The sequence below is a fragment of the Delphinus delphis genome, chromosome 16 (assembly GCF_949987515.2).
Source record: "Delphinus delphis chromosome 16, mDelDel1.2, whole genome shotgun sequence".
In the NCBI taxonomy this organism is placed as follows: Eukaryota; Metazoa; Chordata; class Mammalia; order Artiodactyla; family Delphinidae; genus Delphinus; species Delphinus delphis.
The window spans coordinates 74,014,132-74,041,615 of NC_082698.1; the positions used below are offsets into that span (position 1 = coordinate 74,014,132).

A 27,484-nucleotide genomic window follows, 5' to 3' on the forward strand; every position below is an offset into this window, starting at 1 on the left:
AACAGAAGCATTTAGTATTTTAAGTTTCACAGTGGTTCGGGTCAAAATTTTTCCTCTCATGGACCTTCGGTCACGTCTATGCATTTTACATTCTCTCCCACAACTGTCCAACTCCAGCTTCAAGAAATAAGCAGTCAGCAAACTGCTAGAGAATACCTGAACTCGACACTGGCTGCTGCTCTATTTTAGGAAGGAAACCTAAAGGAAGGAATTCCTTGAATAGCAGGATGAGCTGAGTTTTAACAATGACTATAAATGTGGCTGTTCGTGTACATATTATGCAAGACAAGTCAACAGTATCACCAAGAACCTCCTAGTCCTTCAATCAGTATCACTTCCCCGGTGGTCACCACAACAGATTCCCTTGTGACGCCTTACTCCTTACACTGAAACTTCAAAATCAGAAACCTGATGTTTCCAACCAGGAAGTTAAAAAGAGAAAAGAAGTTTACACATTTTAAGATACACGATTTTATTTACATAACTGAGATTATTTTCTTAGTCACCTTGATTACAAAAGCAAATTAACATGGTATGGTTTAATAACCTTTCATAAATAGATTTAACAAATTTTAATAATGGACAGATTGCTACTTAATACTCAGTAATGCTTAATAGTTAGTCATCTCTGTGTATATGCATATGAAAACTCTGTCTGATAGGGCTAATGAGTACTATAACTTAGGAATAGACAATTAGATTATGAGTCAAGGGTTAATTCCCCATCACTGGGTCAGCCAGTTAGACCTGGAGTTCTCACCCTGCCGAGGACAACCTGCTGCACCCACTCACACTGAGTAGGCATTCTTAATAACTTGAGAAAGTTTATCCCCACTTCTGCATTTAACAAGATTATCATTAAGCACAGCTGAAACCCCAAAGTTTACCACAACTAGATATTTGTAAAAGAACGTATCACACAGCGTGTCTGAACAACGGCCCAAACTAAAGCCGCAATGCATCTGCCGTAAGTGTTTCTCCAGCGCTCTTCCTGGGTGTGTGCACACACACGGGCATGCGCGCGCGCGCGCACACACACACACACACACACACACACGGCTCCTCCACATACTCATCCAAGCCTTCCTGGCCACAAAAATGCCATAATTTTACTGCTTTCGTGAAATGGTTATAAAATCCAGTATTTTAATGAGACGACATTAAGTCCTTTCACAGTGGTTTAAGTATGAAGCCCAGGCAGTGTTTTGGTAACTGACCCTCTCCTGCAAAGTGACAGCACTGGGACAGAAAGAAGAGCTGCCGGGACTTCCTGAAAGCCACCCGGCAGGATGGGAGGAGTGCTGAGTGTCTGTGACCACAAACAGGCAGTGAAGAATGACAAGAAGCTTACGAGTCACGGTCAGAACCTAAAAAACAAAAATGTCTTCCCATAGCAGCATTATGTTACAAACACAGGAAGAGTGGACACATGTACCTTTTCACACAAGCTCTATAAGAGCCAAAACACTGTCTTTTCCATCAGAATCGTAATCAGAGGTGTCACTGTCGATGCTACTTCTAACCTAACTAGCTGAACTGTCCCTTTGAAACTGGGCACAAGTTCCACCCCACTAATGTGTGAGATGAGCCTCCGCCACTTTTCAGCGCTGGACGGGGGGACGCTGAAGGCTGTGGGGTGCAGGGATTCACCGCAAGTCTCTGCGGTCAGCAGTCCTTGGACATGAGGCCACTCCACTCAACGGCCCCACTCCTCCACACACTTCTCGTCAGGGGGTTAGTGATTACTCAGCGATGGGAACAACTGTGTCCTGGGAGCCCTCTCCCCTCACACCACCTACCTACACAGCAAATGCGGCATCATGTCTCTCCACTGTGCTAAATCTAAGAATCATTTTAATCATGATAAAAATCAAACGTCTCCCTAAGAAAAGGTTCCATGATTTAAAAAAAAAAACATTCTCAGGATCTCGAAGGCTGAGCCGAGGCCTGTCCCGAGGTCCCCTCTCCCGCTCCAGCCCTGGCTGGGCTTTGACAACCCTACGAGGCCTGGCCGGGCTCTCATCCTGAACAAGGACAGGTCGTCTGGGCCAGTTTTTTTTTCCTGCTGCCTTTTTGGTGTGTGTGCTTCATGTTTAAATCGTGTGGCCTCGTTTGGCGGCAACCGGAAAAATCAAACAGTTCGGAGAGTGCGTGAGGGACCCACATGTGTGAGCACGGAGTATGCGGCGCTCACTGCTGAACCCAGACCAGCGCTGGGTGCTGCCGTGGACTGAAGAGGAAGGGACACCTACATGCTGGACTCAGAACACTGGTCCAGAGCGCTACGTCTGCTGGGAGGGAAAATCACCAGCCAGTGTGAAATGTGCAAGGAGGGGCCAGCAGACTTTCTGTTCTCGGTATGTTTCTTCCCCTGTGAGTCCATTACCTTTCACAAAGAACTGTTAACTATCAAACGTGTCCATTAATTGTGCCGCGGAGGGTGAAACCATCCAGTTAGCATATACACTATCATTTGCATATCTTGGACACCCAGTGTTGGTGCCATCGGCTCTCGTGAGTGGTACAGGACTCTCTTCAGGCCAGTTCGGGTCTGACATGCCTAAAAATGAAAACAGATCATTTGTTCTGCACTGAAGAACCCAAACTCCACGTGCAGACAGTAAGGCCTTGGCAAAACTCCCTTTGAGGTTCAAACCAAACTTCTGGTTTCTGGGCCAACTGCCTGCAGAGTTTCGTGCTCCAGGTTTCCAAAACATGGGTAACATCTGGGCGGAAACATCACGTGCTCTCTGGTAACTGCAGCTTACCAGAAACTACCAATTTGGACTTTTATAAGCTTCAGACTCTCAAATCTGATAAATACTTGTTGACCTGTTTAACTCTTTTTCTAAGGCAGCATAAGGCATCAGCACCTTGCTGTACTACATGGCTTACTGCAGCAGGAAACTTTCTATAAAAAGTTTTCTAACGTAAAGGAGCCTATTTGTCTTCCATCCCAGCCTACCACGGAGGAGAATCTTCCAAACCAAGGGTGCACGCAGGCGAGCCCCACAGCGTCGACAGGACAAATGGCAAGTAGCACTAGCCAGTAAGGAATCAGTGACCCAGGAGGCATGCAAAAGGAACAATCTCGGCAGAAAAATGCCTGAAACTCCCAAGATTTCAAAACAATCCATGATGAAGTTAGGAAACAGGAAAAAATTTCAAGTACTGAATCGAAGACAAAAGAAGGAGTTTTGGCAAGAACCATATTTACTGTCCATTGCAAGACCACAGCACCACAGACTACGTTCTTTCAAAAAGCATTTTGCTCCAGCTTTTTGCACTGACTTCATAAGTGACAACTGTCATGACAGTTTGTAACGCAAAGGATGTGAAAACAGCAGTCTGCGTGTGTCCTCCCATTCCCCTCCCCCCGCCATTGTGGTCTCCAGCACCAGGTGGCCTCCAAGAGCTGCCTTCCACCCAGGCAGGGTCTGGGGGAGCGGCCACTGGCTGTGCTCTTAGTGCAGGCAGAGTGGTGCTGGCTCCTCCTTTCTAATTAAATGCCTCCCCGGATCAGGTAAATTTATCCCAGTAGTTAAATTAGAAGTACTATGACTTGATACCCACCCAGGAAATGACTTAGTCATCATTTTCTCAATATCCCCTGAGAGTTCTGCCCTGCTCTCTTTCTTCTCTATCGTCCTAAGTTGCTGGGCAGTGTGGTAATTACACATATTTTCACATCCTTTTAAAAAAACATAATAGTAAAAATGCCTGAATGTAAACGGATGCAAAGTCAGACATTTACAAACAAAAAGGTTCAGAGCAGACTTTGGCTTCATTCAGACCAGAAACACTCTTAAAAAGCATTACAGAGAGTAAGGACAGTGCAGAGAGGAACAACGTGGCTAGAATCTAGTAAATGCATGTGAAATTCTACCATAGAGTTTGTTTTCAATCCACGTGGAGGGGAGGGTTCGAGGGAGGGGAGCGTTATTACAGTCCACCAGGGGCATCTCCTCCTCCGACAGGCCGTCGTCGTACAGCAGGGAATCAGATGGGGTGGACGCAGCCAGGTCCAAGTAGTCCTGGAAGGGAGAGAGGGCTGGTCACCCCGGCGCAGGCCACTACTGGACACGCCCGCCACTCCCTGCCCAAGAGCAGAAGCCCCGGCAGAGTCCCACCCCATGCCTACTGGCCTCTTGTGAGACCGGAGCCCCTCGCCAGGGTGCCAGCACTGAGCTCCTCCAGCCCCTGCCTCGCCTGGCCCTGCTCCATGGTCCTCATCGCTCCCCCTTCGAAAATCACCTCCTTGGGGGCCCAAATGTGCTCCCTCACTGTCCTCGTTCTCTCTCTGCAGCACTGGGGCACCAGGCCCAGCACTGGAGAATCAGCCTGTTTACAAAACCCAAGGCTCTGAGAGAGCTCGCTGCAGTCCCATGACTCATTGCAGGAATGCCAAGGAGCACTCTCTAGCTTCCCTCCAAGCATCTCGAACATCATGTCAGGACTCAGAAATCTGAGGCACTGATGTGGGTTTTGCAGAGGACACTGCTATAGATAGGCTTCAGCTCCCAAGCATGACGATTCTTGAATACCTGCTATTTCCACTTCCCTGGTTAAACGTGTGAAGAATGGTTCCAGCGTTTTGCTGGCTGGTTCTCGGCACTGTTCTAGGAAGGCCATCTCTTGGCATCAGCTATCGCCTTTGTTTGGGACAACCCTGCACTCACAGGGTTCACCCAAACAGTACACTGATGCTCTGATGCTGAGTTTTATTACAAGTGGCCGAGTCCATGCATCTTGCTCTGAAGAACTAACTTTTAGTAAATGTGTCAATGGAAGGACAAAACCACGATGGCAAGGTCTGTGCCTGTTTTGTTTACTTGCGTGCCCAGCATCTAACACAGAACATGGGAGTCAGCGATTGCTTAATCAATGTTAGTGGAAACTTTGTTGACTTCCTCAGTCACCTGGAGTTGTAAATTTGGAGGCACACGGATATGACTGTTTGGCCCACACAGAGGTTTTGGAAATGTAAATGAGTTCCTATTAAAAACTGGGAAACAGGGCTTTCCTGGTGGCGCAGTGGTTGAGAGTCCGCCTGCCGATGCAGGGGACATGGGTTCGTGCCCCGGTCTGGGAAGATCCCACATGCCGCAGAGCGGCTGAGCCCGTGAGCCACGGCCACTGAGCCTGCGCGTCCGGAGCCTGTGCTCCTCAACGGGAGAGGCCACAACAGTGAGAGGCCCGCATACCGCAAACAAACAAAAAAACAAAAAAACTGGGAAACAAAATAAATATCCCTTAAAATTCAGAAGACCCGGCATGCCGGCACTCATGTTCATACAGGTTACAAGTGTCCACAGTGAGGGGCCTCTCAGGGGCAGCTGGTGGGCTCCTGTCTGTCACAGTCTCTGCTGGTCTCTAGTCACTTCCCACCCCCAGCCGGGCCCCTGACAGCATATGAATTTAGGACACAGTCATTTCAACTCTACTTTCTCATGTTCTGTTATTGAAAACGATTCTGTTTGGCTTTGGAATATTTTCCTCCCACCCCTATCTGTGGAGGGCTCTTCCTAAGGGTCAAGGTAAAAATCTTGGTTTCTTCCTGATTTAAAAGAAGCCCAAAAGGCCTGGATTAAGGACAAGGGTTCAGTCGCTGGCTCCCCCTGGGGGCAGCACGACCAACTCCCTCCAGGCAGCCTCACTCTGCGTTCTGCGCTGGGAACTCCACTGACCGGAGGGCGGGAGGCCCGCGGGAAGCTGGCACCAGGAATCGTCTCGGGGTACTTACTCTGCTCTTAACCATCATCTTATCCAGGTCTTTGCTGATGTCAGCGAACACTGGCCTCTTGTCTGGCTCCTCCTTCCAGCACTGCAGCATCAGACTGTACCTGATGGGACACACAGGTGGGCGGTGACGATCCAGCAAGGACTGCCCGGTCATAGCCACCAAACTCAGTACAGTGCCCTGGGCCCCGCGGGCTCTGTTCCTGAACCTCAAAGCTGTTTTTGTGTCACTGACATCCTTCTCTGAGGTGGGTCAGAGTTTGAAGGGTCAGCAGGGGCTCACAGCGTCTGGTGCTATGATGGCTAAGGCAGAAATGCTGGTCGTTAAAACTCTTATGAAGGACGAACCGGGTATGAACACAAACACCTGCCAATCACACTCTGACTTGTACCTTCCTCCCTCCCCTGGGGCCCTGGCCTCGTTGCAGGGCTTCCAGAGCTACTGTGTGGGTGTGCGCTGGGCCCCTGCCTGCCAGCCCAGGCCGTCCAGGGAGGTGGCACCTACTCACCCTTGCGCTCCCCCATCTAGCCTCGAGCCAAGCACGTGGCAGGCACATGACAGACTTTATAGAATGAATGGACCAGTGTCTCTCTGACTGATGACCCCTTCTCATGTGTTCTCAACCTGTCCTCTGAGAATCGTCTGATGGAACCACCATCAGATGAGAAGATTCCGGTGCCCTAGGGCTAGAGTCCAGGCTCCCCCTGCCCACTCCTTGCCTCCCTTTGTGCCGCCACTTGTGTGCTCCCCTATATGTGCCCTTGGGGCCATTCTGAATTACCCACCCCTCTCCAAGCATCCTGGGACAGGTCTCTGGCTTCTGGCTCAAGCTGCTCCCTCGGTCTGAAGCACCCTCTCATCCTTCCACCACCTTTCCTCAGGTCCTGCTCCCCCCCCCCCACCCCTGTAAGTCCCTCCAGGAGGCCGACCCAGCCCCCAGTGGAGTCAAGGGTCCCCAGCATCTGCCGTCACACCCAAGGGTGGTTCTCTGACTTCTGCCCCGTCATGCCCCGCCTGTCACTACCCGCCACTGAGCTCGCCCTGGGCTGGCACCCAGGGCTGCCCAGGAGCGGGAAGGAATGAGTGCATGTGTCTCATCCCCAGCAAAGTCCAGTGTGTCTGTGTCTGAGGAAGGCTGGGCCGGAGCAAAGCCTGCTCACATCTCCTCGCTGCAGTTGTCTGGCCTCTCCATCCGGTAGCCTGTCTTCAGAAGGTTGAAGAGCCGCTCTGGAGGAATCCCAGGGTAGGGGTTGCCCCCCAGGGTCACAATCTCCCACAGCAGGACACCGAAGGACCACCTGCAGGGAACAAGAGGACCAGTGAGTGGTTGCACTGGGTCTGCAGTGCCCTCTGCGCACCAGACACTCATCCTCCCCAGCAGCGTCTGACCCCGAGTCCTCAGTACAGAGAGCGGCCCAAGTGCTCACAGCTTCAGCCTGTGCTGACCTAACAGATGGGGTGGGGAATAGAGGTGGGGATGAGCCATCTGCCTGTCCTGCCCCCACCCCTGCCAAGCCGCTGCCCAAGCTCAGCCCCCTCACCCAAAAGGGCACACGGCTGGCCCCTGAGGTGATGCTCTGAAGCATCAGAGATGGCACAGGGCAGCCAAGCAAGCACATCAAAACGTAGGCGGGACCTAGGCCACAGGGCAGAGGGCTCCCTGCACAGTTCCTTCACCTTTTCTTGTGCTTGCAAATTTTAGTAAGATCTTAGAAGAAAAAAAAGCACTGCTATAGAAAACATACTTAACTGTGAGAGAAAATTTACTGTGAAGTGGGGACAAAATCATATCACAAAACAGTATTATCACACAAGCCCACTTACAGTAACAAAAAGCATATACCTGCACGCCACAGAAAACTCTAGGCCATGCCTGCGAGGGCCAGCAGTAGTTACTTAGAGGTGGTGGGATCCTAGTGGCTTTTAGTCTCTTCATTTTGCTTTCCCATGCATTTCTAATTTTCTTACGGTCAACTTTGTAATCAGAACACAGTTGTTAAAACTGTCTAAGAACTGCCTTTTCACAGCCCACATTATTCAAAATATGCAAGCCTGTTCAGAGCGGAACACTTGGAAACAAGTCTGTTGTATTTTTGAAAACTATCAAAAATGTAATTGGGGGCTTTCCTGGTGGTGCAGTGGTTGAGAGTCCACCTGCCGCTGCAGGGGACACGGGTTCGTGCCCCAGTCCGGGAAGATCCCACATGCCGCGGAGCGGCTGGGCCCGTGAGCCATGGCCGCTGAGCCTGCGTGTCCGGAGCCTGTGCTCCGCAACAGGAGAGGCCACGACAGTGAGAGGCCCGCGTACAGCAAAAAAAAAAAAAAAAAAAAAAAAAAAGTAATTGGACCTGGAAGACTGAGTTTTGGTCCCCAACTTGGAGTAGTTTGGGGCACCTGCCTAGAAACTCACTCAAGACCACCCCTGTCTATGGGTGGGGACCAGTCCCCAGGGACCTGCTTGAGCCCAGCCTGTGCTCAGGCCCACAGGAGGGGAACTGTTTGGCTAAGCCTGTGTGTCAGAGACACCCGGAGAGGGGAGGGGAGGGGAGAGGGAGGGAGGCGAGGGGGTCTGCAGCTACGGCTCACACCCTTACACTCCACCCTTACACTCTGAAAGAAGCAGCTTTCAGAATTACTGCCTGGGCCCTCACCAATTGCTGAGGGAATACACAAAGCCCCGGCAGCTTGGAGGGTTTACTCTGGATGGTTGGCATGAGCTGACAGACGCTCAGGGCCAGCACTGTTCCCCAGTGGAGGTGCTGAGACAGGCAGCATGGCCCTATACACATGTAACCTCCCCCGCTCCCGGGACGGCAACACCCACTCACACGTCACTCTGGGTGGTGTAGATGTGATCGAAGAGGGACTCAATGGCCATCCACTTGACTGGGATCCGACCCTAAAGAGGATGTGAAAGCGAGGCATTAACGTAGCTCTGACATCCTGGGAACTGGCGGCGGGTGGGGGGAAGGGGGGCCACGTCCCAGGCTCTTCCAGCTCTGAGGGGATGCTGAGTAATGACACCAGAGTGTTCCTGGGTACAGTATTGGCGCCTCGCAGGGGCCGGAGCCCCAGCCTGGCCCTCCCAGGCTTGGCCGAGACATCAGAGGGAGTCAGCTGGCCTGCCCACATCTACGCAACGTGTGCCTGTCATGCACCACAGCCCTGTTGAGAAGAAACCCAAGAAGTTGATATTGAGCACAAGCCAGGTCCCCCTATGGCCGCTTCCCTGGCTGCTGCTGCCCAGTGGGTGGGCCAGGAATACCATGCAGCGACGTCTCCCTTGATTTCTGAGGGTGAACGAGTTTGGGAAACTGACATCCAGCATTTTCCATCTTGGGGACTTCAGATGCAAACAAACACACTAAAGGCTCTTCTGAGAAGCTCTGAGGGAAGAAATCAGTGTGTGTGCCTTCGGGCTGGTTTTTACCTCTTATTTTATCCCAGGGCCCTTTCAGCATCCTCTGAAAGAGTGCCCCCTACCACAGAGGTGCTGGGGTCAGACCTAACAAATCCTTTCTAATGCAACTCGAGAAATAGCTTTTCAGTACAAATAGGTCAGCCTTAAGGCAGAAATCAATTTTTTTTTAAAAGGCATGCATTAGACTTCAATGCAACGTTTACTATAATTCTTTTTTAAAAAAGTATTCTTGGGCTTTCCTGGTGGTGCAGTGGTTAGGAATCCGCCTCCCAATGCAGGGGACATTGAGCCTGGTCCGGGAAGATCCCACATGCCGCAGTGCAATGAAGCCTGTGCGCCACAACTACTGAGCCTGCACTCTAGAGCCCGCGAGCCACAGCTACTGAGCCCACGCACCTAGAGCCCATGCTCCGCAAAAAGAGAAGCCACTGCAATGAGAAGCCCACGGGCTGCGATGAAGAGTAGTCCCCACTCGCCGCAAATAGAGAAAGCCCGCACACAGCAACGAAAACCCAGCACAGCCAAAAATAAAAATTAAATAAATTAAAAAAAATTTTCTTTAGGATTTATATCCTTAATGAAGTGTGACTGTTTCGGGGGGGGGGGTGTGTTCCTAACAACGCTGCCTACAGCCTGTGCTCTTGGGGGATGTGCTTGGCCACATTGTGCTTCTTGCTTCATGACACGGGGCCTTCCTGAGGACCTATGTGTCAACAGGAAAGCTCTGTCCACCGCCCTCCACAGGGCAGGGAGCAGCCCCTCTCCACTTCCCCTTCAGCACTTCTGAGATGTGCTGTCACAACAGACACCCCAGAAGAAATTAAACATCACCCTCACAGCCCCTGGCAACACCAGGTCTTCTCCTGACCCTCAGAGCAAAGCTGAGGTGTATGCCGTCACTTTTTGTGTTTTTCTTTTTGAGCAGCATATGTTCTGAATGCCAGGCTAGCTGTGTGTCTTGAAGGTACCCGTGAGCTGGCCCTGTCCAGTCTTTGTCACAGGGAGGCTGCAAGAGAGGGGCTGAGAAGGCAACAGAACTAGAGGGTCAAGACCAATGCCACAGAAAACTGGACCGCGCCAGGGAACCAGATTTCCCGAGAAGGGGCCCTGACCACCTGTTTCAGTGACTCGGAAAAAGCTTCTGAAATCCCTACATTGCGACTCCAGACCCTGTCTCCAGGGCCTCCTGGCGCATCTTCCAAACTCTCTTAGGCCCTCGTCCCAGGAGAGGCCTAAGGAGAATCCCCACCTGTAAAGCGATTCATTCCCTTCTGCAAGGAATGAATAGCAAGCTTGGGTTTATTTCATTTCTCTCCTCTAAGCAAAGGACTAAAGGAAACAGTGACCTTCGCCCTGTAGGATCAAGAGGAACAACTGCAGAGAAGAAGGTTGTTATTTCTGCAGTGTTAGGCGACCTTCAAAAAGGACAGTGATCAAAAGCGAGAGAAGCTGCAGGGTCCCCACTACCCAGTGGGCAGCTCTGCAAGACCACGGGTGGCCCTGAGGAAGAGAAGAAACAGACTTGGGGCTGAGTCCTGAGCTGGGTCTCTGGGGACCCAGGACTGGGGAAGGGTTTAGGGATGAGGGCTGGAAATTTATACTCTAAAAACCTGCTTTATCTTCTCCAGATAAAAATCTTGCCCCTGCCCTGTGGGTACCCTGACGGTCGCCCACACACCCAGCCCGGGAGCCCCAGGACCCGGTACCTTGCTCCTCTTCACGTAGGAATCCTCTTCATAAACATCTCGGGACAGACCAAAATCCGAGATCTTCATCCTGCGCCCCTCGGCTACTAGGACGTTTCTGGCTGCCAAGTCCCGATGGACGAGCTGCAAGGGAGACAACGGCAGGGACCCCTGACACCCGGGCCCATGGCAGGCGGAGGGGAGGGCAGGGCTGGGACGGCACACACCTTCATCTCGGCCAGGTACTGCATCCCCCGCGAGATCTGCCAGGCGAAGGAGATGAGGTCGCCCATGGTCAGGGCCCGCTCCTCCGGGTTGTCCAGGTAGCTGGAGTTGCGGCTGTCTCTGCTGCCCACGTAGCCGGGCCCCGCCTTGCGGCTCTCTCGGAGGAAGCCCCGCAGGGAGCCGTACTTGGCATACTCCACAATGAGGAGCAGCGGCCCTGGGGGCAGAGGGGGCTGTGGGCTGGCTGCCTGCAGTGCCCCGGGCAGGCGAAGTCAGGCCAGCTCTGGGCAACTGCTTCCCAGAGCACAGGTCAGGCCGCAGGGCCCCTGGGAAGGCTCTGCACCCGGGTAGACAGACCCAGCCCTGCTCTGGGGGGCAAGTGCCTGCGTTCTGGCAGCCTGAGGACTTAAGCCCCAGCTCACTCTCACATCACTGGCTCTCCGCCTTGCGGGGGCCATGCCAAAGCCAGCTGCCTGGGTGGTCGAGCGTGACCTCTTCCCTGGGTGCCCCAGGCAGCCGGTCACTACATTCAGGACTGTCCTGGGAGGCACCCCCTGCTGCTAGGATGTCAGGTCTTTCTGTATCCTCGGTCCTGCCACAACATGGCCTGGGGACGGCTGGCAGAGGCAGGGTCTGAATCTGCCCGTGGCCACCTGCTCCCTGCTCCTGTCTGCTCTCAGCAGTTCTGGGCTGCAGTCCTGCCCGAGGCCCAGCCCTGAGTTCTGCTGGCTCTGACCAGTGTCCCTGCTGCCCTCTCCCTGTCAGCCCCATCTCCCTCACACCCCAAACACACACACACACACACACACACACACACACACACACACGCACACACGCACACACGCACACAGTGGGAGGTCCCTTGGGTGGTACAGCAGGTTTGGAAAACCAGCAGAGCAGGATGCTTTTGGAGGGCTGGGGTTGGGGTCACCCGGAGCTTATGGCATGTCTGGTTCCCCGTGCCCAGGAGGCAGTGCTCATTTCTGGAGCTCCCTGCCTTGGGGGCTCTGCCTGGAGCAGGGTGCTGACAACCAGGATGTCCCCAGAGACCTCATGGCAGCCCTGCAGGCCGAGGGAACACACTGCGGGGAAGGCCTCACACAAGCACTCCTGCTGTACCCCTTCCGGCCCTCTCACTGACACGCACGTTCCAGGCAGGAGCCAGAGCCCCTGCTTCCGGGAGAAGAGAGAACAGGCGCCCAAGGAGGAAAGGATGGGGAAGGGGAAGGAGGCAGAATGGAGCGGCCCAGAGCCCCCTGGCCTGCGCCTGGTGGCTGCTCGTCCCTGGCTGGCCTTACCGTCCTGGCTGCAGGCCCCGTATAGCTTGATGACTTGCGGGTGGCTGACCTGCGTCAGGAGGTTGAACTCTGACAGCAGGTCCCGCAGCTCGCTCGCCGAGGCGTTCTCTGAAATGCACATAAACACAGCAGGTTGCAAAGCAGTCCCTTCTGTTAGCCCCTTCTGCAGCCCTGCTGGGTCACGGCACCCACAGCGCGGGGGTGGGGGGCGGTCTGCACAGACCCATTATCCCCTTCAGAGACATCCTACCCAGGTTCAGACGAGGCCTGCAAGGGTCCCACTGCTTGGAGCTACTCTCAGCCCGTGGGAGGGTCAACAGCAGCCTCGTGTGCCTCCGGGGAGTAAGAACCCGAGAAGCACACTTCCACACGAGCAGATCTTTCCATGGAAAGCCTCCCAGGGCTGGGCTGTATGCACAAATGGCATTATTTCCCTGCAATCACCATCTTTCGAAGACAGTGGTGCACAGAGACCCCCTCGTTAACCCTTCTGGGAAAGTAAAGGGACTCCCTGTTGTCCCCAAACACCTGCTGACCAAGCGCTCAACAGTGGCGGGTGAGGCCCTGCAGAAAGGTGAAGACCGCCAGACATCACAGAAGCCCTCCAGCCACGCTGAGCACGCGTGTCCCAAGGGTGGACAGAGCATGCTCGGGCTCCCACCAGAAGCTTGGGTGTGGAGGTATTCTGAGACAAAAGCTGTGGCTACCCAGTTCTCCTGGGTCGGTGGCCCCACAGCCCAGTGCCCAGCTGTGTCACCTCCTCTGGGTGCAGACTTGTCTGGAGATGAGAAGACAGCTGGGAGATGGGGCACTGGGACTCTCTGGACCACATGTAGGTGACCCAGGGCCAGTCTCACTGTGCCCCTTAGGGCCTGGGATCTCATGGGCAAGGGGCGACCCCAGTCTGAGGGCCTGGGCAAGTATCCAGAAGCATTCTGCACTGCACGGCCCCCCGACTGCTGAACCCACGTGTGCAGCAGTCGACTGTGTCCACTGCACGGCCGCTGGGCCCTCAGTCGGTCCACTTGGGCCAGAGCCTGGCTGTGCCCAGTCTCTGCTGAGAAACTCCAGTGAGGATGCCTAGCTTGCGGCAAGCCTGGGGCGGGGCAGACCCGCTGAGGACCAGTGGGGATTGGGCAAGGCAGGGCCCTAGGGGGCAGGGACTGGTCCTTACAGGTGGTCTCTTCACCAGGACTCTGGTGGATGCTTGGCTGAGAGAAATGAATGCAGCAGACTGGGTTGGGGAGAGCTGTCAGTCCAAAACCCAAAGGGCTTTTAATTTAAACTCGGATCTTTACCCAACACTGGTACAGAAGTAGCACCACTCCAGAACCTTCCAAGGGAGGAACATCCTCACCCTGCTTCTCCAGGGACCACGCCAGCCCACATCATCCATGGTGGGGATCCCCAGACTGCAGCCACTCAGGAAGAGCAACGGGGGGGCCTCTTCAGGAGGCAGCAGGCCAGCTGCCAGAACCCTGGCTGTCGCATGGCTTCACCCATCCCTTGGGGCGCCCGCAGGTGTGCGTGGCAGAACCATCATTGTGTACTGCCTGGACAGATACCTTTCAGCATCTTTACAGCCACAGTCGTGTACCCTGCTTTGCCTTTCAGCCGGAAGGCCGTTGCCTTGACCACTTTTCCAAATTCTCCTTCTCCCAGAGTTTTTCCAAGAACCAAGTTCTTCCGAGGGAATTCCCACTTTGGATCCTCCTAGGTTGGGTGTGAAGGAAGGGAGACAAGAAGAGAGGGAAGAAAGATGGTGAGAAAAGAAAGAAGGCAAGACCTGGTGGACAGCTCCAGTGTGCAGACAACTGACCGTCACCTGAACCAGCCCGTGACAGTCACCATGTACAAGGGCAGGACCCCACAGTCAGGCCCTGAGGTGCCGTGACATGATGTGTCTCCCGCACGGGAAGGCAGGTGTTGCCACAAACCAGCCTGGACTCCGTCATGTCCGTACCCTTGCTGGCCCCTGTCTACTGAAGATGCCCTGTGCCACCCAGGCCCATGTCCTTGTCTGTCCAATGAGGGATTCGGGGCTTACTCAGCACCCACAGGTGCTCACAGGGGAGCATGGCCTCTGCCCTGGGAGTCAGGCCCAAGCTGCTCAGCACCGTCTCTGCTTTGGACACCAGGCCACAAGGCACTGACTGGCCAGCAGCCCAGATCTTCAGGTGCCCTTTCCAGAGACCCCCCACCCCCCCGCAGGACTCCCAAGAGAACCGAACTGGCAACAGTGGCCCAAGTTGCCTACCAGCCAGCCCAGGACCCCTGGCTACTGGTGGGAGTGTCAAGGACACCTTCCCTGTGTGGCAGCCCCTGGAAAGGTGCCACTATGTTCCTCGGGAACCTCCACCCCAATGCGTGGAAGAGCCTGCTCCTCCCATAGGCCCAGTCATTACCCTGAACCTGCACCCCCCCGCCTTCCCACCGAAGTCCCATCCACATGCCATGCCCACTCAAGACCGCACCAGGGCAGCTTCCCAGACCCCCAGCCTGGCTCATGTACTTGAATTCTGGGGATGCTGAATCCAGTCTGGAACCTGCCCTCCCGTGCCAGCACTGGGCATCCTTTACCCCCAAGCCTTGCTGCAATTGGGTGGTGAGTGGGTGTGGCTTCAGGTGCTGTTTACACCGTGCCCTGCCAGGCTCGCCTAACACACGGAGATGACACCACTGGGGATGCAATGCCCCCCAGTGAACAGAGCCTTGTGTTCTGACATCTGGGAGCAAGGCAGTCTCCTCTCAGCACCATGGCCAGGGGCGCCTTCCAGCCAGTTCCCGGGCGTCCTGGTATCTCGGGTTCCCCAAGAACCCATAGTCAGGGTCAGTGCTGACAACACGGTCAGTGTTGTCCACACTGCACTGGATAACAGTTTACTGCTCACAGAGACTGCGCTAAGGTGGATATCACTGATTTGATCCTCTTAAAAACGTCAAAAACCATTCCCCACTTTACATGAGACAAAACAAAGGCCAAAAGATTGCGTAGCACATCGAAGACCTCGGAGCTGGTCAGCGGGGCCCCCGGACCTTGGGCCCGGCTCTGAGTTGCTCTGGGCTCTGGGCTGGAGGCAACACGGACCGAGGGTGGTTTTTGCGGAAGAGTTCCCCCTGCGCATGCACCTACCAGCACCACTCTCACCGTGCGTCTCAGCCCCAAACTGCCAGGGCATTTAAAGGAATCAAATGGCTCGTCCCACATGCCTGCTGTGGAGGCTGAGATGCCGCTGGGGCCGGAGAACCCCACCTGCGGAGCGATGGGAACTAGGGAAGTCAGGAGGGAGGCCTCTGTGGCCACCACGTCGGGGAATAGCCCTCACGGCCCAGACCCTCACCGAGGGGCCAGCACCCCTTGGGTGGCACCTCCTATGAATCCTGGCTACCTCCTACCCTGGGCTGCGGACGGTGGCCCCCAGGTGCCGAGCTTCCTGCACACGGCGCAACGCTCCCTACCCAGCCTCGTGGGGGGAACTTCTGTTCCCACGCACCCTCGGCTCTGGCCACCTCCCTCAGCCCCTCCCAGCACCCGGCTGCCAGCAACTTGGGCGCTCCCAGCAAGCACGCTGAAGGGCATGGCAGGCAGAGGAGTGGCCTGGCCAGGTCGGGGTGGTGTCTGATGCGCACACGCTGACCGCAGGCCCAGGCCCTGCCATGCAGGAGGGGCTCGGGAAGCCTGCTGGCTCTGGGTGGCACTCTTCATCGACCGGCCAGCCACAGGCCCTGGCCAGGCTCCCCCGCAGGTGCCCTAGAGGCCCCTCAGTGCCCCCTCCCTCGGGGCTAGAGACAGACTCCCCTCTCTGCTGCTGCCACCCTGACCAAGCCCCCGCCTGCCAGCCTCTCTTGCCTGGATGGAGACAGTGCCTCATCACGGGGCTCCCACCCCACAGACTCCCAACAGAGCGGCCTGCGGAAATGAAGGCAGAGCATGGGCCCCACCCCCAGGGGTCCCACCCTCTGAGAATAAAATCCACGGTCCTCCTCAGCGCCTCCCCCAAGCCTTCCTCCTCCCAGCGCTTGGGGCATCTGCAGGATAGCTCCCGGTCAGGTTCAGCACGGCCCACCCTCCCCGTATCCTAACGGCCCAGATCTCAGTCCATATAAATCAGCACCCATCATTCTCCACCCTGCTCCACGCTCTCCGCCGCTCCCTGGAAGGCCGCTCAGCGAAGACAGGGGGCTGTTGGAATGCTCAGGGTGTCCTCCCGGTGGGTGAGAACGCATTAGCCCCAGGTGACCCGTCCCCTCCTCCCCTCCCAGCTGCCCGAGACCAGAGGCCCGGCGCCACCTGCAGGCCCCCTCCCCCCCGGGGGCGGCTGCCTCCCCAGCCCCGAGGCCACACGGGGAACCTCACCGGGATCTTGAAGGTGTCCACAGAGACCTGGTTCTCCACGGAGTCCAGCGAGGGCCGGCGGGCACTGGATGAGGAGTAGCTGACCGGAAAGGCCTGGGCAGGCCGGCGGAAGGTCATCTCAGCTGAGGCGATGGGCGGCTTGTGGGCGTTCTTGTGGTAGCGGTGGATGCAGAAGGTGGACAGCAGCACGGACACGATGAAGGAGAAGAGCACGGCTGCCGCGATCACTGTGCGGCAAAGCTCGTCACACAGAGGGTCTGCGGGCAGCGGGGGTGGGCCGTGAGAGATGACACCCCGGGAGGGGGACCCCGAATACCCTCAGGAGCTGTTACAGAGCAGCTCTCCAGCCCGCCACGCCCAGGATAGCCGGGAAGTGTCTGCTGTGACCAGCTTTGAGCATCCTGGAGAGCCCTGCTGGTGTGAAGGTCTGAGAGTAATTGCCAGCCCTCCAACACAAGCGGCCCACAGGAGGAACTGGTCTGTACGTTTTTGCTGTTGGAGACTGTTACCACCCTTTTCCAGAAGGAATGAGAGTTTATAAACAGCCTGCCTAAGGTCACACAACGGACGTCATGCACACCTGCACCCACCCACCCTAGAATGCTGCACTGAAGCCAGAGGCCCAGGGGCGCTGGTGGGGAGGTGCAGCTCTTCCCCTGTGTTCCTGATGTCTTTTGTATTTTCTTTATAGTCAGTATAAAGGAAGGAGGAAAGAAAACTGGCCCAGGACCTAAGGCTGTGCAATAACAACCCAAATACCAGAAAAGCATCCCTGGGCTCAGCACATCCGCATGTGCTCAGTGGGGCACCTGCTGTCCCAGAAGCAGCACCTAGAGGCTCTGGCTAGGAGGATGGGGACCCATTTGGCCAATGCCATGGGCCCAGCAAAGGCCCTGCACAGGGACAGTCCGAGCAGACACTGAGTTATCTGGTGAAAGAAATAATTTTCCAGTCCAACCCTTACCACAGACCTTTGGGCCAGGGAGTTCCCTGGTGATTCAGTGGTTAGGGATCTGTGCTTTCACTGCCAAGGGCACGGGTTCTATAATCCCTGGCTGGAAATGGAAGCAACCTAAGTGTCCATTGACAGATGAATGGATAAAGAAGATGTGGCACATATATACCATGGAATATTACTCAGCCATAAAAAGAAACGATATTGAGTTATTTGTAGTGAGGTGGACGGACCTACAGTCTGTCATACAGAGTGAAGTAAGTCAGAAAGAGAAAAACAAATACCGCATGCTAACACATATATATGGAATCTAAAAAAACAAACAAAAAAAGGTTCTGAAGAACGTAGGGGCAGGAGAGGAATAAAGACACAGACGTAGAGAATGGACTTGAGGACATGGGGAGGGGGAAGGGTAAGCTGGGAAGAAGGGAGAGAGTGGCATGGACATATATACACTACCAAATGTAACACAGATAGCTAGTGGGAAGCAGCCGCATAGCACAGGGAGATCAGCTCGGTGCTTTGTGACCACCTAGAGGGGTGGGATAGGGAGGGTGGGAGGGAGACGCAAGAGGGAGGGGATATGGGGATACATGTATAGCTGATTCACCTTGTCATAAAGCAGAAATTAACACACCATTGTAAAGCAATTGTACTCCAATAAAGATGTTAAAAAAAAAAAAATTCCCTGGCTGGGGAACTAAGATCCTGCAAGCTGCATGGCACGCCAAAAAAACCCCCAAAACCCCACCAAACTTCAGGCCAGAAGGCAGTCTTAGAGGCCCAGACCCAGCTACCAGTCTGCACTGATGGGGGAACCACGACCCTGAGGGAAGGAAAAAGGTCTCCTGGGTTTCTGCGCCTTCCTGCAATTTCCTCCCTCGCTCCTCGGGGCTCAGGGAGGCGTGGGGATCCCTGCCCGCGTGGCCCCAGCCAGCTCACCTTGGCTGTCTTCTGGCTCGCAGAAACACTTCTTCTCCTCCGGGAAGCAGTTGCAGATACCGAAGCCGGCTTTAATCCCCCGGCGCTCCCCAGGCTCGTGCCCACCAATGATGCTGCCGCCCCCTGATGATGGACACAACTCACTCAGCAGCCCACTCAGCCTCGGGGGGACCTGACCAGCCAGACCACCCAGACAGGAGCGTGAGAGGCCCCTCCCCACCTGAGGTCAGCACTCTCAGGCCCAGGGAGCGCGGTGAGCTCAGAAGTCTGTGTCACCCAGGCAGGAGTCTCAGCACGACAGGCCCCCAAACCAGTCCCCTGGCCACAGCAGGCGCGAGGAGGAACCCACAGGCTGCCCAGGGCCCTTGCTGAGGTCCACACATGGTTACTTTTCAGAAGCAGAGCACGGGCAGCAGGGGCAGCCTGGAGCCAGTGGAATGGGGGACAGGGCGCTGCACTCCCATGAGTTGGCCAGGACAACACTGGAGAGGGTGGGTCAGGCCAGCAGGTGCTAGTCTTTGGGGGAGGAGAGCCCTTTGTTCAAATGAAATGTTAGAAAAAGGCTCAGCACATGCAACCCAGGAAGTCGGCTGGCCTGGCTGAAGTGCAGGTGGGAGTCCGAGCCCCTTCAGCTTGCTACCTACACCCCCTTCCCAGGCCCTGCCCTTGCTCAGGTACACGCGCAGGCTCGGTGCTTACGGAGGCAGTCCTGGGGGCAGATGTTGGCGTCTCTGCTTTCCACAGCGTCACAGTGGCCGTCGGGGCAGGTCTTGATGCTGGGGGAGCAGGTGGAGAAGTTCCTGGTGATCCCTATGGCACACAGCAGGCAGTTACTACCACGAGGGAGCACCCATCCTGGTCAGACTGCCAGAGCCGGGAGGGCCGCACCCCAGGGCCTCCCAGGCCAAGCCTGCACCGCCCCCCGCAAGGAGAAGCAAACCGAGGCCTGAGCCGAGAAAAAACACACGTGGAGCCCATCCCTGGGGAGAGCTTGGGGGTCCGGGGTGTACAGGGAAGCCCAGGCAGTGAGGGCTGGGCAGTCCCAGGGCTGTGCCCGGGCTCACATCAAGGAGGCCAGAAGAGACCAGACAAGGCTGGGACCCTCTCAAGGTGGTACCATGAGCGGGACCCTCACACCGGTGGGCGAGGCTTGGAGCCAGCAGTGGGCTAAGCCCAAGGATGTGCAGGCCCCTCCTGCTTGAGGCCACGCTCCCTGGGCTGGGATCTCCCAGGTAGAGCTTCTCTGAAGATTGTTTTGGATATTTTGAATTTTTTTTAAAGTTTGTGTTTTTATGAATTAAAGCCAACTATGAATGATGTGCACAGTGTAACCTACCTTATACTCATCCACCTTTTGGATCTTTGAAAAGGGTCTGTGAACTATGTGTCTAAAAGCAGTGGGTGAGGGCTTCCCTGGTGGCGCAGTGGTTAAGAATCCGCCTGCCAGTGCAGGGGACACGGGTTCGAGCCCTGGTCCGGGAAGATCCCACATGCCGCAGAACTAAGCCTGTGCGCCGTAACTACTGAGCCTGCACTCTAGAGCCCACGAGCCACAACTACTGATTCTTGTGCGCCTAGAGCCCGTGCTCTGCAACAAAAGAAGCCACCGCAGTGAGAAGCCCGCGCACCACAACGAAGAGTAGCCCCTGCTCGCCACAACTAGAGAAAAGCCCGTGTACAGCAACGAAGACCCAATGCAGCCAAAAATAAATAAATAAAATAAAATAAATTTATAAGAAATAAAAAAAAAAATAAAAGCAGAGGGGGAATGGGGGAAGGTTGGGGGAGGGATAGTTAGGGAGTTTGGGATTGACATGTACACTCTGCTATATTTTAAATGGATAACCAACAAGGACCTACTGTAGAGCACACGGAACTCTGCTCAATATTACATACAACCTAATCGGGAAAAGAATTTGGAAAAGAATAGATACGTGTATGTGTATAACTGACTCACTATGCTGTGCACCTGAAACTAACACAACGTTGTTAATCAACTACGCTCCAATATAAGATAAAAAGTTTAAAAAAAATAAAAGCATTGGGTGAATATGTTCACAACTGCACATGTAATTTATGTGTATATGGGTGGAGAAATGGAGACACAGATGCCAATTCACATCTAGTTTAGGGACAAATACATGTACAGAAATTTAGAATAAAATAAAAAGAAAACACGCACATCCCAACTTTGGCCCAGACCCTCCCAAGCCCAGAGCGAGTCCAGCCTCAGGCACCTGTGATCCCACGGTGATAAACAGCCCCAATGTCCTCATGCCACCCTGCACTAATGTCCACCCTCTCCTGGCATCAGGAGTCCCAGCAGGGGACAAGGCGCTGGGGAAGAGACTCGGTGTGGACGGGGGTGGGGGGCATCGCAGAGGCTGGCAGGGCCCACACAGACGCCCTCTCCACTCAGCCGTCATCACCCTCCCGAACACCCGGCTCTGCACGGGGCCTACCTTTGCCGTCTCCCTGTCTCCACTCGCACCTGCCCGTCAGAGAGCCCAGGCCGCCGCATTCCTCACACTCGGGCCGCCTCTTGCTGACCGCGCAGGACAGGGGGCAGCCTGGCTCCTCTGCCACATCTGGGGGTGGCAGAAAGCAAATCACAGGGGGCCAGCCTGGGCCCTGTGTCCAGCCGCCAGCACCCACGGGCGAGGGCAGCAGTGGCTTAGCTGTCCCCACGGGTTGAGCCCAGAGGGGAGGTAGTAACTAAGCACCGGGGCACAGGGCAGTGAGGGGGCTGCTGAGGAAGGGGTGGTACCACAGTCACAAAGCGGGGACAGCTACTGGGCTGAGATAAGTATGGAGGGAGGGTGTGAGGTGGCCAGACTCGGCCAGTGACACACAGGACACCCAGTTAAACCTGACCTTCAGGTAACGGTGAACACCTGCTTTGTGTAAATACGTCCCTAATATCACGGTGACACGCTTGGAAGTTTGTCTTCTAAGAGACACTGCAAAAGTTGCACGAGACGTACTTACACCAGAAAAATTGCTTGTTGTTTACCTGAAATTCACGTTTAACCAGGGTCCTCTATTGTATCTGGCAGCCCTAAAGCAAGTGCATAGGTAGGACGCATCGACAGAGGTGGTGGGCAGCAGTGACCGTCCACAATGCTGTCACTCTGGGCTAAACCGTTTCACACTTTCCCCCTGTCATCCTTCCAGCTTGGCTGTGCAGCGTGCACCGTGTTCTCATCTTACAGGGAAGAAGGCTCAGGCTCAGGGAAGCCACCAGTTAGTGAGGGGGAGTGGGACCGGGGCCCTTCTGTGGGAGAAGCCCGACCCTCCCCGCAGCCCTGGCACTCACATGTCCCCTCCAGTGTGACGAGCAGTGGGGCCTGGGCTTGCCGGCGGGTTGGCCGTTCGACGGCCACTACCGTGTACTGGAGTTGGGCACACTCGGGCCGCTGCAGGGCCTCCGTGTCGTTCACGAACAGGGTCCCCGTGGTGTCCTCGGCCGAGGTGACCACCCCCAGGGCGCTGCAGTTGGCGCTGGAGAGCTGCAGCTTGTACTGCACGTGGATGCCACTGAACTCCTGGCAGTTTTCCACACAGACTTTCCCAATCTAGGCATGGGACACAGGGAATCCTTAGCTGGGTGGCTGGACCACCTGTGAGGGTGGCTGGAGGGGCTCCCTGGCAGCCTGAGTCCCAGGACAGTTTCCTACTCAGCCCAGGACGGTAGCTCCCCATCCCCCCATCTCGCACGCCCCCGGAACCTGCAGACCATCCGCCTGCCTGGTCCTGCCCTGCCCAGACCATGGGACCGCCACCCATACCTGCCCCTCAGAGCCAGAGGTGAAGGAACACGGGGCACTGGGGTTGGTTTTGGGGGCTGGCCCTCCAGGGAGGTGCTGCTGGCCTGCCCAGCTCATCCCTCACTTGCTCACTCATTCAGGCCCAAAGGCAGCCTGTATGCCTCCTACACACCTCCCTCTCTTCTGGCCAGGCCAATTTTGCTCTGGGAGCAAAGCAAAGTTCCCACCTGGGGTGGTCCACGCGCGAGCCAGGTCACTCGCCTGGTTAGTCAGAACACGGCACCCGGGCCACGATTCATGCAGCATGGTTGTCTGTCCCACATGGGACCCAGGGGGCCTTCCTGGGACTTGGAGAGAAGGGATGCTTCTCCCAGGGATGCTATGCTGGCAGCTGTGGCCTGGGGCCTGGAGCTGGTCAGTTGAACTCTCCTATTTACCCCCTCAGCCACTTGAGTTACCGTAAGGGTTGCGGGTGGCTTGAGATCAGAAACTCTGACTAGTCAAGGCTGAGGGCTGGGGGCCTGGTGGGGGGAGCGGGGATAGGGCCCTGCCTGCAGCCACACACCATGCCCTTGCTCAGCCCGACTCAGGCCCAGGGCAGAGCCAGGCTCCTCCAAGCCCACGCTCGACGTCACAGTAAAACCACCTGCTGGACTCCAAGCACTTCCCTGTACAAACGGGGCTCACTTCCACTCTCTCCAGTGACCCTCAAAATTGCCCAAGGTCATCATCCTCAATTTACAATCATAAAAACTGGGGAGCCGGTGAGAGACCACAGTGCGTCTGAGGCTGCACTGGGACTCGGGTCCCTGTGCCCTCCTGAGTCTGCTGGAGCACAGGTGACCCACCTCCAGCAATGCCTGCTCCAGCTCAGACCCCCAGACACCCCTCAGGCCCCTCTGCTTTGTCACCTCCCACCACCCTTGACCCCTGCCTCCAGGAAAGGCCCGAGGTTGGGTGGCAGGTTGGGGAGCCTGGATGTGTCCAAGGGTGGGGTTCTTCGTTTGCTGGCCCTGGGTGGCTGCCAGGAGGTAAGCGAACCAAACACAGAAACTGCCAAAACCACTGGAAAATAGGAGGTGGCCCTAAACGGGATGTTCTAAAGAGGATGTGGCCACAGCTGCCCCACTAGGAGAATGCAGTACGTTAAGTCATATGCTTGCTGTAACCACAAGTGAACTTTAAAAAGCGCTTAAGAGACACATTCTCGGAAGAACTGCACCAAAATGTTACACACTGGCTAATATGAGAAAAAGAGATCACCCCTGTCTATCCCTTATCTCCTTTGACGAATACTTATTACTTTTATTTTTTCCATTTCTAATCATTATTTTCCAACGACAAATGCAAAATAAGCTCTAGTAAACAGACTTGCAGAAAAGTGGAAAGTAGAAGCGCTCCCTATCTCTCCCTGCAGAGGGCGCCACCGTTCATTGCTGCCTGCATTTGCACTCTTGCAAACTTCCAGCAATGAGGACTTCGTTTTGAACCTAGGGAACCACCTGAGACCAGCACTTACGCAAACCACTTTTTCACTTAATTCACCAGGAACGTCTTTCCAAGTCTGCATGCATAGATTTACCTGGCGCTGCTCTTTCATGAGTACAAAATGTTTTAAAGATGCCAAGAAAGGAGAGAGCAAAGAAGAGGGGCCCACAAAACCTACGAGCCCTGCTCATGACTCTTCCATGGCCCCAGCCCTCCTGGCCCCGTGCCTGCAGCTCCCTGGGGCCACTCCGTGCACTACTTAGCTCAGGGAGGGGGTGTCACCCACCCCCCAGCCCTGCTTGAAATCTGCTCGACGGAGCACGCCACCCTGGGGGTCTCCTGCCCCTCCACACCCCTCCCCAGGCAGGCAGCAGGCTGGGGTCTCACCTGGGCGAAGCGGCGGGCCCGCCTGCTCGCGGCAAAGGAGTAGGTGCTGGGCAGGCGCAGGCTGACGGGCAGCACAGACACGTTGAAGTGGAGGAGGATGACGCCCTCCCCCGGGCCCTGGAAGTCCGAGTCGTTGACCAGCACTGCCAGCTGCACGGCCCGGCTCTCCGAGATGGGGAGGCTCCGGTTGAGAACCAGCCCTGAGGAGGGTGGGGGAGGGGGTGTGTCTGTGTGGACGGCACACGGTGATGATGGGCGGGGGCCCTGCGGGTTGGGACCACTGTCCCACGCCGCTGCATGCCTCCTCCCCAACGCACTCCCCCCACACACGTGGAAACGGACACCCTCCACCCACACGGACACAGATAGCAGACCTGGCGGGAGGCATTAAGGTAGCACCACTATTTAAAAGTAGTGAGTCGCTGTGCTGAGCTGGGAGCCCAGAAGACCCTTCTCAGCTGGGAGGTAACCTTGGGGGTGTGTGTGTGTGTGTGTGTGTGTGTGTGTGTGTGTGTGTGTGTGTGTGATGTGAGTGTGGGGTAGGCCACACAAGGTAAAGAACCGCCACCACCCAGGCCCTGGGAAGACTGTGCTAGCCCCTGGGAACCCTGGGAACTCTCAACAGCAGCAGCCCCGTGGACCCTTGGATTCCACAGGCCTCCAGCACCCAGGAGCTTCCACGCTTCTGAGCACCTGCCGTGTGCCAAGGCTAAGGTTTTAGTTTAGTGGAGACAGAAAGGGGGAGGGGAGGCTCTGGTGCACAGGGCACCAGAGTGAGTATACAGGGGCAAGGATGACGTTTTCCCTCACACAGGACAGACGGCTTCAGAGGCCTGGTGGGGGAGGGGAGGATGAGAAACAAATAGGATCAGGCCAGCCAGAAAGGGGTAAAGGCACCAGTGATCCTGGGTTCCCCAGAAGCAGACCCCCAAACAAGGACCCAAGGGCAAGTGCGGTATTTGAAAGGTGATGCTAGAAAACACGGGCAGGAGGGCAGGGGAGGGAGGCAGGGAAGCTTGAGGATGAGTATGCCCCGTCTGGCAGGTGAGCAATGCGGGCACCTGGAGCTCAGCCCTGAGGGTGGGCGCGTTCCAGGAGCCAGACAGGACAATCATCGGGGAACCCTCCGACTCTAGGACACTGAGCTGCTATTGTATGGATACATCAACCCCTTGTGAGTAGAGAGTTGCTGGTGGGGGGAGGGGGCAATAATAACCCCTGGGCACTCGGGCACCTGGGAGGTGGCAAAGCAGGTGCCAGGGGCCAGAGGGAGGTCTCGGTGACGACATACGTGTTGCAGTGAGTCCTGGCGTGGCCAGCACGGGGAGGTGTTGTGGTGTCCTGCCAGGGTCGGCCTCAGGACAGTTCGTGGAGAGGACAGCCTGCGAACACCCACCAAGGTGGCCCAGGCAAGCCCAGCAGAGACAAAGGCTGGGAGGAGGAGTGAAAGGGGCGGCTGCCTGGTGCTCAGAGGGCCAGGACAGGCGTCTGTGTGTGCAGGGTGCTGCCCCGTCCAAGGAGAGTGGGCCGCCGGTTCCCCAAGGGGCCCAGCCAGGCCGCATCTGGCCTCTCTTACTGTAGTCATGCACGGTTGCCCGCACAAAGCTGCCGTTGGCCTGGGCCAAGGTCTCGTTGGGCGAGTGCTCTACGCGGAAGGTCTGGAGGGCCCAGGCGTCCCCGGAGAGCAGCGTGCTTGTGTACCGTCTCAGGAGCTCCCCGGATGCTGGTACCACATCTGCATCGAAGACGCGTAGTGTGGCCACAACAGTGCCCTGCAGAGAACAGGGGGTGCCAGTTAGGGCCCTTAAAGCCAGAGACCGTGGGAAGGCACATGCCCCACGAGTGGACCAGGTGTGTGCAGTCAGAGCTGGCTCTAGGGACAGACTGACCTGGGTTCAAGTTCCCTGGGGCCCCTAGTCAGCCTGCCCTGGTCACCCTTCCTGGGCCACTGCAGCTCACCTGCGCAGCAGGTGTGACAGGCATCTACAGATGCCCCATAAGGATGGATGAGAGCACATGCCCTGGTGCTCTGCTGAAGACCTCATCTAGGTCCCCATAGAGCAGAGCAAGCACTCATACTCTTCCCTGAGGAAACCAGGCCCCACAAGGCTGAGGAGTTAGCTCAGTGCCATAGAGTGACAGACGGCAGACCTGGGATCCAAGCCCAGGTATCCACAAGAATGCTCTCCTCCAAGCATTTTTTTTTTTTTTTTTTTTGCGGTACGCGGGCCTCTCACTGTTGTGGCCTCTCCCATTGCGGAGCACAGGCTCTGGACGCGCAGGCTCAGCGGCCATGGCTCACGGGCCCAGCCACCCCGCGGCATGTGGGATCTTCCCGGAGCGGGGCACGAACCCATGTCCCCTGCATCGGCAGGCGGACTCTCAACCACTGCGCCACCAGGGAAGCCCTCCTCCAAGCATCTTAATGCTCTGTACACCAGGATGGAAAGGGTCACGAGGAAGGTTCTGAGCAAAGTCACAGGGCATCTCTGCTCTCACTGCTAACCAAGCTTCCCAATGTCACCACCAGGGGGTCCTGCCAGGCTCGTGAGACATTCCCCGTGTCATGTGCTTTCCTCTCCCCGGCTTATCCGCCAAACCTGTTCTTGGGGTGCCCAGAGAAGCAGGCAGTGACAACATTCTACGCCCCCACCCTTCCATTGCTCCTGCTGGCCTGCCAGCTGCAGGACAGCCCGAGGCCCAGCAGGTGGCAGTCACGCTCCACCTGCGTGGACCAGAAAAGGGTGGGGCCTGGATGGGGCGCAGGGAGATCCCTGCCGATGTGAGCCCTGGGGCCCCCAGCCCAGGGCGTCAGACACGGACTGGGCACTCAGGGCCCCCGGCCTCCCAAGGCAGTGGTCAGCTGGGTGCCGGTGGGGCTGGCCTCCTCCCTCCTCCTCAGCTGTCCTGGACACCGACAGAAAACCCCGACACACAGACTGATGGACAAATGAAAGACGAATAGCTAGATGGACGGTCAGCCACATGTCTGGATGGCTAGACGAACCGCTGAACAGACCGAGGAATAAATGGCGGATTGAGGAATCCAGACACGGAACAGAGAGACACCAAACAAGCACCAGACAAATGGACAGGTACCTCCTTCCGCTTGAACTCCACCACGGCACTGGCGGTGTCGACGCCCCCGAGGAAGCTGGGCGCAGAGTCGTCTTCGTCGTACACAGTCACGGGGAAGGGCACCATCACCTCCTCCTCACG

The 27,484-nt window shown here is 56.1% G+C and overlaps 1 protein-coding gene across 2 annotated transcripts; it reads right to left on the minus strand.

Moving 5' to 3' along the window:
• Positions 1–471: 471 nt before the first annotated feature.
• On the minus strand, positions 472–27,484 carry RET (ret proto-oncogene). Of its 2 annotated transcripts, XM_069541488.1 has the most exons (17): positions 27,365–27,484; positions 25,842–26,037; positions 24,266–24,465; positions 21,940–22,198; positions 21,086–21,211; positions 19,323–19,433; positions 18,624–18,746; positions 16,727–16,983; positions 13,935–14,082; positions 12,370–12,477; positions 11,074–11,288; positions 10,868–10,990; positions 8,569–8,639; positions 6,901–7,038; positions 5,744–5,843; positions 3,887–4,034; positions 472–2,560 (listed from the first exon to the last, which is right to left on the minus strand). In XM_069541488.1, exons 1-17 carry the CDS (start codon positions 27,467–27,469, stop codon positions 2,403–2,405), a joined length of 2,586 nt encoding a protein of 861 aa, XP_069397589.1. In that variant the 5' UTR covers positions 27,470–27,484; the 3' UTR covers positions 472–2,402. The 2 variants fall into 2 exon arrangements, with proteins under 2 accessions (XP_069397589.1, XP_069397590.1); XM_069541489.1 differs by lacking the exon at positions 472–2,560 and having other exon boundaries at positions 3,218–4,034; positions 16,727–16,848.